The sequence below is a fragment of the Lepidochelys olivacea genome, assembly GCF_965140295.1.
Source record: "Lepidochelys olivacea isolate rLepOli2 genome assembly, chromosome: 11".
Lineage (NCBI taxonomy): Eukaryota > Metazoa > Chordata > Testudines > Cheloniidae > Lepidochelys > Lepidochelys olivacea.
Genome location: NC_140421.1, coordinates 47,815,124 through 47,828,401, shown reverse-complemented (window position 1 = coordinate 47,828,401; position 13,278 = coordinate 47,815,124). Strand labels below are relative to the sequence as shown.

Below are 13,278 nucleotides of genomic sequence, written 5' to 3'. Positions count from 1 at the left end.
GTGTTTACCCTTCCCTTTATATTTATGACACAGTGTTTAAAGAAAGTGATTGTTTCTGTGGTTCTTCAGTTTTGTCACATGACACTCTTCATTGCAAGCAAAAGTTAGGGGAGGTGTAGATCACACACTGACTTTTTAAAAAAAGCCCCTTTGAAATCTATGGGCCTGATTCCTCTTTCTCTCTTGTGCCTGTGAGAATCAGGAATACTTCTAGTGAAGTCAATGTAACAACACCAATTTAAAACCAGTGCAAGTGAGAGGTGAAACCTGGGAAAGAGATGAAATGCATCAGCTAATGATCTTTCTGATAGAAATCAGTGAGGAAAGAGCAGGGGCCAGTACAGAATAGAGATTAATAGGACATAAAGGGGATATTTTTAAAAAATGTATTTTAATGGAGAGGAAATCATCCATTAGGAAACTTATGAGAAAATGAAGGGAAATGGATAGGGGAACTTCAGTGACAGTGAATTATTGTGATTGTTCTTTTTCATTTTCCTTGGCATTTTCACCCATCTCTGCCAGCCACTTCAGATGGAGATCACGCATAACCTCACATCTTTGTTACTTTTAAACATACACAATGCTGTATGGTTGAAACCGATGCACAGACAAGCTAGTGGTATCTGGGACTAGTTGGATCTTTCTCCAGAGTTGCAGATCCTTGTCTATTCACAAAACAAGAAGGAAGATGTTTATAAAATAAAGATCGAATTTTGAAAAGCTCTGCAAACACAGTTGAGCAAGCAATAAAATATAGTGATGCAGAGCTAACCCGAGTTCTAGTCAAACAGCAGCTTTGGCTGTGCAACTAAATGCATGGGTCTGCGCTGTAGAGACAGAGCTGGCAATCTGCTGCATGGCTGGCAGACCACTTAGTTCTCATTCCTTTTGCTCTTTACATGCACTTAATTTTTTCTCTGGCATGCACAAACAGTTCAACATCAGATTTTGACACACGCAAGCTATTGTCCCAAAGGATTCATTCAGCAGGCTGTCTTGCAGCTGCTGCATTTTCCACCAGTTAAATTGACAGTTGCCTACTGTGTGGAGTTGCTAGGAGAAGGTGAATAGTCATGATTACAGCATATTCCTTCAATAACAACCTGTAGAGCTCTCTAATTACTCTTCTGAAGGGATTTATACATGTCTTAGAGTCCCAACTTAACATTTGTTCAGTTATGTTGTTAAGAGGCTGGTAGATATTTATTCCTTGAAGACCAATTCAGGATCACCTAAAGAGACAAAAGCTCTGGCATTTAAGCAGGCGTTCATTTCTTACGGTGGTGCAGCTAATATTGGCTTCTACCGTCTGCTTTCCTATTGCAGCCTGCTTTTCCGACCTGCACAGCAGCAGCAGCAAAAAAAAAAAAAATAATTTTTTTCTGGACTGCTAAAGTCATTCACATTTCTCCTGCATGGCAATGAATTCTAATACATTTTAAGGAAGCTTTTGTGCTTACGTGCATATACCTACAACAAGTGAAGTGCATGGGGATAGAGCTTGAGCAGTCAGTCAGTGAGTAGTGTAGTAGCTGGCTCACATGTATGGAGTAGACTTGTGAGGTCAGAGAAGCTGTTTATAGTGCTGTATGCTTAGAGGGAGAAAGAGAGTGGATTTGTCTATCAAAGTAAATAGCAATTCAGCCAGAAGCTTTCCTTAGCTTTGTAATTCTGAAATGTTTTGATAGATGAGAGCTGCTACTGTATAACGTGTGGATCCTCTGACGTTTGTAGTGGACTAAGGAATGCTTTTACTTGCTGCTGAGCCTGATTGTAACTGTATTGCTGTAGGACAATTACCATGGGGTCTAGAGCGACTGAAACAGCCCGGGAACTGGAAGGCACCTCTTTAAAGTACCAAATAGGAGGACACGCTGAGAAAATGTGGCAACGGCTCAAAGGAATGTGAGTAGATCCTCTCCTTGTTTTTGTGCTGTTTCCCGGGACGGATCTGTTGCTTTTGAATATGGCTAATCATTACAGGGAGAATTATTTTATAAGCTGATACTAGTATTTAATATCAGAATGAGATGTCTTTTTAAAATATATGGTAGTTATTAGATTCAGTCACCTTGTTTAAGAGACACATGAGCAGTAAAATAACTGTTGCCCAAATCCAAACGCAGGTAACCTCTTGTATCAGTTTACCCACTGCGCTGTGACGTTATTTTGCATGTACTATCTTCAGAATCAGCATTTCTAGAGATATATCATTGTTAGAAATGGTTCCCTTTGAAGCTGGTACTTGTTTCCCTGGAAATGGTGGTACATTTAGGTAAGTATATAGCTGTCTGAGGTACTCAAATTAGCTGTAATTCACACTGCTTGGGCGTGCAGGTGGATTAGCCTATATTGAGAGGGTCTTCGATGTTCATAGGGATGCTGTATGATTCCTGTCTTGCATGGATTTCTTTTTTTAAACACTCAGAGGCTTATACAGTCACTAACATAACATCTACAGCATGCAGGCAATTTAAATGCTGAAGACTAAATCCGTTAGTCAGTGTGTTCTGAAAGCCACAAAACTTTAATAGTTTATTTAGAATGGCTGTTGCTCTAAAGGCCAATGTCAGATATGTACATTACTTAAACAACCGTTCCCTTCTTCGGTGTTTTGGGAGCAAGGGAACAGCATTAGCCTTTGGATGGGGAGGTTTGAAATGCTAAGTTTGAAAGGCTATGCAACAGATGTTATCTAGTGTGTAAATAGCAGAAGGAACATTATTGATTTTAATTTAAAACCTTTGCTACATTACACCATTTAGCGGATTAGATGCACTAGAGTCAGTACAGGAAGGTATAAATTACCAGGCTTCCTATGCCAGCCTGGTTCTTCTGTGTCCAGGGTGGGGATTCATTCTGAGTGTGGGAGGGAGTGTTTTTACCACCTGCTTGCCTGCAGTCTTCCTTCAGTGGAAGACAGCTTTAAGTTGTGGTCAGGGTGCTTTAGGAAACCAGCTGGCAAAGACCGTTGGTTACATGCACTGAATTCTTTGGTCACTCTGTCTAACTCTGCGTGCTTTTGGGACAGTGCAGGTTCCTGTGAACTCCAGCGAGTGCCCTGGTGGTAGAGCTGTTTCAGCCATTTTTTGTGCCACACCTCACCTGATGGAGTTTCTATCACTGGAGACCACTACCAAGCTTTATAGGGACTTCTGTTGGTGTAGACTCTCAGTTGACTTAGTATTTGTAAGGTTCTCTGCAATTACTAGCCTCCTAGAATAAAACTTTTTCTTTCAACTGTCTCTAATTAGTAAATTGAGTCAGTTTTATTATGATAACTAATTAATGTAATAAAAACATCCTCACTCTATACTGCATATCGAAGGAATAAGGTTAATTCCTTTGAGAGTATGTAAAGCAGTGCAAGGAGTTTGAGGCTTATCAATCCCAAAAGAATCTGAAAATCACAATATGCCCATATTGTAAGTAGGAGCCAACCCCATGAACATTGTTCCTCCTATAGGACTTGTTAAAGCTAAAATATTTATTCTAAAACAAAAAAGTATTATTTTGATAGATAGGTGAGCACTTTCCTCAGCCTTTCCTATGATTTCATTGTGAGATTGTGAATATTACAAAGAATATTGGATGAAGTGAGTCTAAAATGTTAATTGTTTTAGGGGAGCTCTTTAAAACCATATTTATTCAAAGCGGGAAATAGTGAGGAAAAGGACTGATTTCAATGTGCACACAGTGGTATTAAAACAAGTGTGTGTTTTCCAGGGATGGGGTGAGTGGGGCAGGACTGCAACATGTATTGTGTTTCTGAAGAAGAATCTCTATTTATAAATTAATTACTACTCAGCTAAGGGAATTGACTTCTCATAGGTGAAGTACGAGATGGTGTCTGTTTAGAGTTATGTTCATTTCCCTTAAGTCAAATTCCAGCATTAGTTGTCCATGAAGGGTTCTCATTGAAGGCGATGGGAGCTATGCTTGTGAGTCCAGAACAGAATTTTACCCCTGGGAGTTCAAGGAAGCCCATGACTCTATCTCAGTTTCATCAGTTTAAAACTGTGGTTTCAATAAGGCTTTCATTGTCACTTGTGAGGAGACAATGAGGATTTCTCTGGCCTGCAAACTGGCTCAAATTGATCTTGGAGTTTCATCTGAGGGTTTTTTTTTTTGTATTTAATTTCAATACTAATGAGCTAGGTTGTGTTTAATAGCTGCATGCTGCATCTGTATGCATAGCTGGCTTGTTTTTCTTTTCTGTCAACATTTCAAATATAAGCATTATATATGTAGTTCTGCAGATTATTCCAAGATGAAACACCTTAGTTCAGTCTGAAACCATTTGCCTTTTGATTATCAGTGGAGGGTCCTTTGCAAAACAATATTTTGGAAGTATCGGCAAACATTATTGTTTGACTAAGTATTAACATGTAAGTCATCAGTCCAGAATCCAACCAGAATAATTGGTTTGGGCATTATGGATGTGGCGGGACAAAAAGAGTTTTTTTCCTTACAGGGAATGGAATGGCTTTGCAGACTCTACCAACCCTGTTGCCCTAATACACTTCTTCTGTGGTGGAGCCCTGGAGATTTAACAACATTGAAACCTTTGGCCATGCCCCATCTCCATATGATCCATGTGGCCCTGGAGTGACCAGGGACCTGATCTGCAGGCTGTGCAGCGGGTGTGCACCCCTGCCTGGCAACCCCAAATCCATCTGCATTGCTTGTGCATGGAAACTGCTGGCAAGGGGCTGGCCTTTTGTGGCCATGGAGAAGAGGACCAGATTTGCACCAAATGAATGACTGCATAATACTCAATTCCGAGTTCATGGGGTGACGGAGGATTCACAATACCACCTTCCTGGAATAGGAGTGTCTTCACCTGACTTGCTGTTCCTTGAATTAAGATACTTTTAGTATTCAAAGTGTGAACTCCAAATGTGTTGGTACTTCAGGGAGAAGACAAAACAAGCTGGTATCTCAACTAATAAAACAAATAATAAATGACAGCCTAATTATTCACTCCTTACACAAACTTAACTTAAAGGAATAGTAGCAGAAGTCTCTGACGCTGCTGGTAGAGCTCATACAGCCCTGAACCGCATACAGTCTGAACTGCAGTTTTATACAAGCATCATTTAATCCCCCATATTTTAGTGTTAGGAGCAAGTTCCACTCAAAGAACTGGAAGCTCATACATGAGAAAAGAATTGACCTTTCATATTGGTATATTTTGCCTCTCTTCATTGTGCTAGAACTGTGGAATCTAAAAGTTTGGGTGGGATTGGATTCAGGGGTATGGTTAGGGTTCATATCTAACTAGAATTATTTATATTATGCAACCTGTAATTGTTTTAGAAGGAGGAAGTGGGCCATGTTCATCACTGCCCAAAGGCCCTCTTGTGCTAGCTTAGCTGGCACACAGGGACCACTGGACAGGCATAAGCCCTGGCGGGAAATACCTCTGTTGTAGGAATGCCCTTTTCATCTAAGTGCCAACTGTGCAATAGGGGTGGGCTTGGTTGTGTTGGGAGTAGGAGGAGGTGTGGTCAGGTTAGTCCTGCAATCTAGAGATTCTGTACTCCTGCAGGGGTTCATACAAACTGTTACAGCATGGATACAAAGTGAAAGCAAGGGCTTGCCTTAGTTTGTACCAAAGGCCAAACTGGCCCCTATAGCCCCTAAATAGGGGATGCTCAAGTGGTCTTCCCTCTGCTAGTGCTGGCATCAGTGCAGGGGTGAATCTTCAGTCATTAGTTGATGGAAACATTTAAAAGAATATAGACAGTTGCCTTCCTCAGTTTTTGGTTAATTACCAGGGGAGAACATTTTAAAGGAGAATACATTAGTCATACATTTTTAAGGCTAGAAGGGACCAGTGTTTTCACCTTGTCTGACCTCCTTTAACGGCTATAGAACTTCACCCAATGATTCTAGCATCAAACCCATAACTTCTGGTTGAAAAACTATAGGAAACTTTCTCGTATCATACCTAATAAATAAACCCAGTCATCTCTACTTTGTTTTTCTTAGTTTTCTATACACATTTTTACTTTATACTGCATTTGGTGCTTAAATTTGTTGGCTTCCTTTTCTCCTTCTGCTCCGCATGTTTGGTCGAAGAAAGTTCAGGAAAGTCTAAACAACTGCTACTGCAATTATTACTGTAGCAAACAATGTAATGTCATAAACAGAAGAAAGATGATGGTCTGGAAGGTGGATGGACATGATAAAAATACCTAGCTATAGAAAAATCTCATTTAATGTGTAACTATCTACAGTATTGGTAAATGGGATACAACTTTAGTAGCAATCTAAGTTGCTGCTTCTTTTTTAATGTAAAAAAACCCCTTTAAAGGAAAATCAAAAACATAATTAAGTAGTCTTCATTTGAACTAAAGCTAAATGGAATTGAAGTAAAATTAAACCTGTTACATGTCAAATATAATGTTTGACCTGAACAGAAAAATTGAGGAAATTTTATAATAATGTACCTAGAATGATATACATTCCATTAAGTCTGTAGTTACAATGAGAGATTTTCCCATTATCAATCATGAACTTGTTCTTTTGATTTCTGAAGGTTAAAATAAAATGTTGCTGTGTCTGTTGGTTAAGCAAGACTTTTTATGTGCATAGCTTTGTAACCTACAAACATGATTTTTTTGATTATTGTTCAGTCACCGTAGATGTTTTAGTACTTCAATTGCATAACCATGTTAGCACTGTAGAGGGACCGGAGTCCTGGCTTAGTCATATTATGACAATAATATTCTTTTGCCATTAGAAAAACAATTCACCTATTGTAATGTACAGGAGGCATAGTTACGTGTTCCAGTTCACATTCAGTCTTGCCACAAGTCAAGACTGGTTTTGATGGATAGGTTAAGATGGAGTCCTACAGTCTACAACGGGTGGATGGATTGTGTGGAGAACTCTATTGAAATAGGTTGGAAAACTGCAGAGTTAGGGCCCTACTTTCTAACTTTCCTATGCTATGCCTAGGAATGCCAGTTGCAGGGCTATATATATATAGGTCACATCATTCCAATTTTTATGTATTACTGGACCATAGAGCGTAAGCAAAGTGAGATATTGTAAGGGATACTTTCTTGAAGATATATGGAGGGATTGTATTTAAAGTTGTCTTTTTATTTCAAAATTATTAAAAAGAACAAATGTCTAAAATATTACTTTAATGTAAAGAGTTGACAACTAATTTATAATACAAACAAGCAATAAAATCAATGACCTACAGTTTTCTGCTAAGCTCAGACTTCTACTTTCTTCCACATTAGATTTAGCAGTTTCTAAACTCTACTAAAAGATGTTTCCTTGTCTGTGTAACTCTGCCCTTTATGTAGGAAGGGATTACACATAATCCATCACCTAAATAATTATATTCTCCCTCTTCATATGACCACTTCCCCCTCAACGTAACTTGCAGGTGCTGCAGACTGTTTAATACAAACCCTTTAATATACAATTCCTTTGGTAAACCCACATTCTTTACTTTAGTCAATAAAATGTCTACAACAAAATGGTCACTTAATTATTAAACTGCATTTCCCCAAAAGCCATCGTCTAGAGTTCATATTAACCTTCCTTGTATAAGAAGCCTCTGTTTCTGGTGGTAACTCTACTACACAGAGCTGTAGAATGCAATTTACATACTTGGGTTGTGGGGCCCCTGTATACAAGTCTTTTTCCTAATTTAAAACACAATGATCACAATTATGGCATCAAGGCTATTAACGCTATACTAAACTTGCCTTTTAATTAACAGAAATCTATTCCGTGGTTACATTTCAGGCTTAAAACATGTAGAAAATAGTTAAGTTAATTCAAAATAACCTACTCCTTACCTTAGAACAGCTGTTACATTAGTTTCTTTCTGGGAGGGAGTTTGGGTGCAGGAGGGGGCTCCAGGCTGGGGCTGAGTGTTGGGGTGCGGGCTCTGGGAGGCAGTTTGGTGCAGAAGGGATTTCTGACTTGGGGCAGAGAGTGGGGGTGCGAGGTGCAGGCTCCGGCCAGGAGGTGCTTACCACAGGTGGCTTCCGGCCGGCGGCACAGCAGGGCTCAGGCAGGCTGCCTGACTGCCATAGCATCCTGGAAGCGGCCGGCTGCTTGCACATCTCTGCGTGCCCCTTGGGGGAGGGGGACAGTATGTCTCTGTGCACTGCCCACGCCGGCCGACAAGCGCCACCCCTGCATACTCGCTGCCTGATACTCTACCACCGGAAGCCAGACAATCCTGAGGCTTAATCTAGATTCTGATGCTGAGTCACTAGAGGTATGTGTATACAGCCTATGGCGGTGAGCCTCCCCACCCCGGTGGACAGACTTGGGTGAGCAGGTCTTGCGGTAGTGCTGTAGAAATAACTGTGTAGACATGGAGCAGGTCCTCTCATGGAGCAGGTCCTCAAAGAATTCATGGAGCAGGTCCTCAAAGAATCAATCCTGAAGCACTTGCATGAGAGGAAAGTGATCAGGAATAGCCAGCATGGATTCACCAAGGGAAGGTCATGCCTGACTAATCTAATCATAGAATCATAGAATATCAGGGTTGGAAGGGACCCCAGAAGGTCATCTAGTCCAACCCCCTGCTCAAAGCAGGACCAATTCCCAGTTAAATCATCCCAGCCAGGGCTTTGTCAAGCCTGACCTTAAAAACCTCTAAGGAAGGAGATTCTACCACCTCCCTAGGTAACGCATTCCAGTGTTTCACCACCCTCTTAGTGAAAAAGTTTTTCCTAATATCCAATCTAAACCGCCCCCACTGCAACTTGAGACCATTACTCCTCGTTAAGTCATCTGCTACCATTGAGAACAGTCTAATCGCCTTTTATGATGAGATTACTGGTTCTGTGGATGAAGGGAAAGCAGTGGATGTATTGTTTCTTGACTTTAGCAAAGCTTTTGACACGGTCTCCCACAATATTCTTGTCAGCAAGTTAAGGAAGTATGGGCTGGATGAATGCACTATAAGGTGGGTAGAAAGCTGGCTAGATTGTCGGGCTCAACGGGTAGTGATCAATGGCTCCATGTCTAGTTGGCAGCCGGTGTCAAGTGGAGTGTCCCAAGGGTCGGTCCTGGGGCCAGTTTTGTTCAATATCTTCATAAATGATCTGGAGGATGGTGTAGATTGCACTCTCAGCAAATTTGCCGATGATACTAAACTGGGAGGAATGGTAGATACGCTGGAGGGCAGGGATAGGATACTGAAGGACCTAGACAAATTGGAGGATTGGGCCAAAAGAAATCTGATGAGGTTCAATAAGGATAAGTGCAGGGTCCTGCACTTAGGACGGAAGAATCCAATGCACCGCTACAGACTAGGGGCCGAATGGCTAGGCAGCAGTTCTGCGGAAAAGGACCTAGGGGTGACAGTGGATGAGAAGCTGGATATGAGTCAGCAGTGTGCCCTTGTTGCCAAGAAGGCCAATGGCATTTTGGGATGTATAAGTAGGGGCATAGCGAGCAGATCGAGGGACGTGATTGTTCCCCTCTATTCGACATTGGTGAGGCCTCATCTGGAGTACTGTGTCCAGTTTTGGGCCCCACACTACAAGAAGGATGTGAATAAATTGGAGAGAGTCCAGCGAAGGGCAACAAAAATGATTAGGGGTCTAGAACACATGACTTATGAGGAAAGGCTGAGGGAGCTGGGATTGTTTAGTCTTCAGAAGAGAAGAATGAGGGGGGATTTTATTGCTGCTTTCAACTACCTGAAAGGGGGTCCCAAAGAGGATGGCTCTAGTCTGTTCTCAATGGTAGCAGATGACAGAAGAAGGAGTAATGGTCTCAAGTTGCAGTGGGGGAGGTTTAGATTGGATATTAGGAAAAACTTTTTCACTATGAGGGTGGTGAAACACTGGAATGCATTACCTAGGGAGGTGGTAGAATCTCCTTCCTTAGAGGTTTTTAAGGTCAGGCTTGACAAAGCCCTGGCTGGGATGATTTAACTGGGAATTGGTCCTGCTTCGAGCAGGGGGTTGGACTAGATGACCTTCTGGGGTCCCTTCCAACCCTGATATTCTATGATTCTAGTCAGTGCTTTGAAGTTGTGGCTCAGGCTCTGAAGCCCACCCAACTCCCTAGGCATCAGAGTCTGAGCTGCAACTTCAAATCTCTGTCTACACAGCTATTTTTAAAGGGTGAGGTCTGTTGACCCAGGCTGGGACGTGTGTTCCCACAGTGTAGACATACCCTGCGTGGCCTCAGGGAAGGCATTTGACGCATCTGATTCTGTTTCCACATTTGTGAAACAGATAGAATAATACCTGGGTTTAGAGTCATAGTGTAAACCAGTCAGATGTGTTGTAATTCCTGAAAACACTGCACAACTTCCAGGAATATTTGTTGCATTAGCTGTTACAAAAGAAAGGGCAACCCTGACTTAACCTACAGGACTGCAAATATCACTGAGTTCAGAACAACCCAGGGTCAGGATAGCTAGTGGAAAAAGAAAGTAGCAGGGTTGTTCTTGTTGTTTGGACTCTAAACTAATAAATGCTTGAGGGGGCATTTCTATCTCCAGTCTTTAAAGGCTTTTTTTTTAAAAAGCCCAATGATATAAGACTGGGCAAGTTGGTCTAATTTCAGACCTCTCAACTTTGCCAGTATATCTTTAAATATTGCTTATTGGAGAACGGAAAATTAAGCATCAGGCTACTGTTTTTGAATTAACTTTCTGGACTAATGGATCTGTATAAACAACCTCTCAAAACACACACCTGCCCCGTGACAATTTCACAACATATGACCATCTCTCCTCCGCCAGGAAGCGATATAAATAAAAGAACCAAAGACGTGAATGGGCTGTAGCTCAGGCCTTATGTATAGAGTTGATTACACCCTCTGTATAGAAGTGTTCATAATCACAATACGCAGCAATTGGCTGGACTCTTCGCAGTATGTTGTCAGTGCTATCCGTGAAAAGAGAACAGCAGTAGTGCTGGTTGAATATAATCCATCCAATACATTTTGGGGCCAATTTTGTTGTTTGTTGAATAACTCTTTTCAGCAGTGGAAGCTTGCTTATTTCTAGTGAGACCTGTTGAGACATAGTAGAGTTTCAGGTCTAGCGCAATAGTGACCATCCAAGCATAATGCATGTGTTCTTTGGTGCAGTGTTCTTTAACAGGCAGAGATCTAAAGAAGGATTTTCTCCTATGTCAGTCCTCCTGCTCCATTTGACATTGGCTGCAGTTTATTTGACCCAACCTATTTGCAGACTCTTGGCGCCCCCAGGAAAACAAGTAGCCTCTATAAATATTATTTGGACATTTCATTGGTATGAATTTTCCTGATATAGTGTGTTTGGAGGCAGTTACATTGGAATGGTTCACTGCTGGAGTGATTTATGCCAGAAGACACTAAGAAATAGACTGCAATGCAGTATTTACTTTTCTTTTCTTGTTCATACACTGTATTCAAATACTTCACGGCGTGTGAGAATTCAAAGGAGGCGAAGCCATTGTAGGTCTTACTGTTGTTTCACTCTGCGGAGCTAATTAAGGAATCCATATCAAACATTACTTTTCCTGCACAGTTGTGTATTGTGTTTCATCTCTTTGTTTTGAATGGTTTGTTTCCTTAGTGAAATGTTCTCTCACCTCTCTATTTTTAAATTGTTTTTATAAAAAGGACTGATGACTGTATGACTCTTCTTCCTTCTTACTGTAGCAGTATGTGAATATGCTCTGTGTTTCCTAACCCAGACTATTCTAAATTGAGACAGCTGAGGGGCAACCACCCTGATCTCTGTCATTGATCTCGGATGAAGTTGGGAGTTGCAAGTGTTCACCCCTTTAAAGAGTCTTGGAATATTTCACCAGTTAGTGGCATCTGTTCAGATCTTAGTGCACAGATAACCAAATCGCAATATGCACCACTCCACTGAACTCCACTAGACCTGTGTGGAAACTGAAATTCCCATTCCACAGGCAATTCTGAAATTTGAGACATGAAAATCCTTCTGAAATGAGACAAATAATCCAAATTCTGAAATTTCCAGCGGAATCCGAAAATCTTTTTTTGAAAAAATTAAAATGACAAATTGTTTTGAGCTGTTCAACATGTTTTTGAGGCTCCACAAGGTGTCTAGGGCTTTGGCAGCCTGCTGTGTGGGGAGCCTGGGGCTTGAGAGCCAGGGCTTCCAGACTTTCTGAGGGACTATGAGCTCTGGCTCCAGGGCAGTCCACCTTCTGAGCTGCCCAAAAGCCAAGAAGCCTTGTAGTCCTAGCTCTGAGGCATCCCAGTAGGTAGGTTGTTGAGGAGTAGGGGAGCTGCAGAGATGGGAATTATTTTCCTACACAACATTTTCCCATGGAAAGTGAGTTTTCTGTTGGAAAGTAATTAACATCAGCTCTAACTATCACCCTGGTCAGTCTCCACAGATAGACCAAGGATTGGATAGGCCACTGAGATTTGAATGCCCCTCTCTACCCCTGGAGGTGCTTCATCATTTGTTGAGGCATTATGTAAAGTTTCCTCTGCCACCATTCCTGTTCTCTAGTAAAATGGGAGACCAGACTCCAGAGCTATCGAGCTGACCCATGTCTTAACTCAAAAATAGTTCAAATTCAGGGAGACGTTGGATGAGGAGACTAAGGGCTTGATCCTACACATTGTGAGCTTTGTCATTGACTTCACTGTCAGTGGGTGCAGGACCTATTAGCAGTGCTTGGAATCAAGCATAACAAAGTGCCTTTCCCAACACAGTGCTGCAAATAGACACCTCTGTCATAACTAGCAGCCCACTTTTTATTTCATTCCTCAGCCTATTGAGCAAACACTATTAATTTGTTTATTTTGAGAAAATAGGGACTAGAATGAGACTACTAAGCTTATATACATAAGACACAATATACTGATTATTTTGGGGGGCTGTGCCCTAAGAACTAATGTTCTTTTTCTGTGGAGTTCCTGATTTGGATACAAGCACAGTTAAGAGGCAGGTGCTGGACATACAGTGCTGAGCAAGAGCACTTACTTTTGGGGTATATGCTTGCTTCTTTAGACTGTCCCCTATCATATTGTTTGTGTTGCACTGAAATATGCTGTAATAAGACTCTATAACTTCTGTCATCTGAGACCTTCATGGAAACAAGCTAGTCATCTCCTGAGGCCATCTCAGGAAGTAAAACTGTAAATAAAGTATATGGTAGAAAATAAGTGGGAACTGTAACTTAGAAGTGGCTACTGCTGTTTTCTGACTTAGGTGCATTTTAAAATGTTTGGAATCTTTCATACTTAACCTTTTGTGCAATCTAAGTACCTACTTTATGGGTAGATGGATTGCACTATTTG

General features: G+C 41.3%; 1 protein-coding gene across 4 annotated transcripts in view; it reads left to right on the top strand.

The window, feature by feature from the left end:
- The first annotated feature begins 1,509 nt into the window (after positions 1 to 1,509).
- The window catches only part of PDE1A (phosphodiesterase 1A), a 244,925-nt gene continuing 233,156 nt past the window's right edge, over positions 1,510 to 13,278 (top strand). For all 4 annotated transcript variants that reach the window (XM_084643372.1, XM_084643371.1, XM_084643369.1 and 1 more), the window contains exon 1: positions 1,510 to 1,908. In XM_084643372.1, coding sequence (XP_084499498.1) covers positions 1,805 to 1,908 — 104 coding nt within the window. In that variant the 5' untranslated portion in view covers positions 1,510 to 1,804. The remainder of the gene's footprint in view (positions 1,909 to 13,278) is intronic.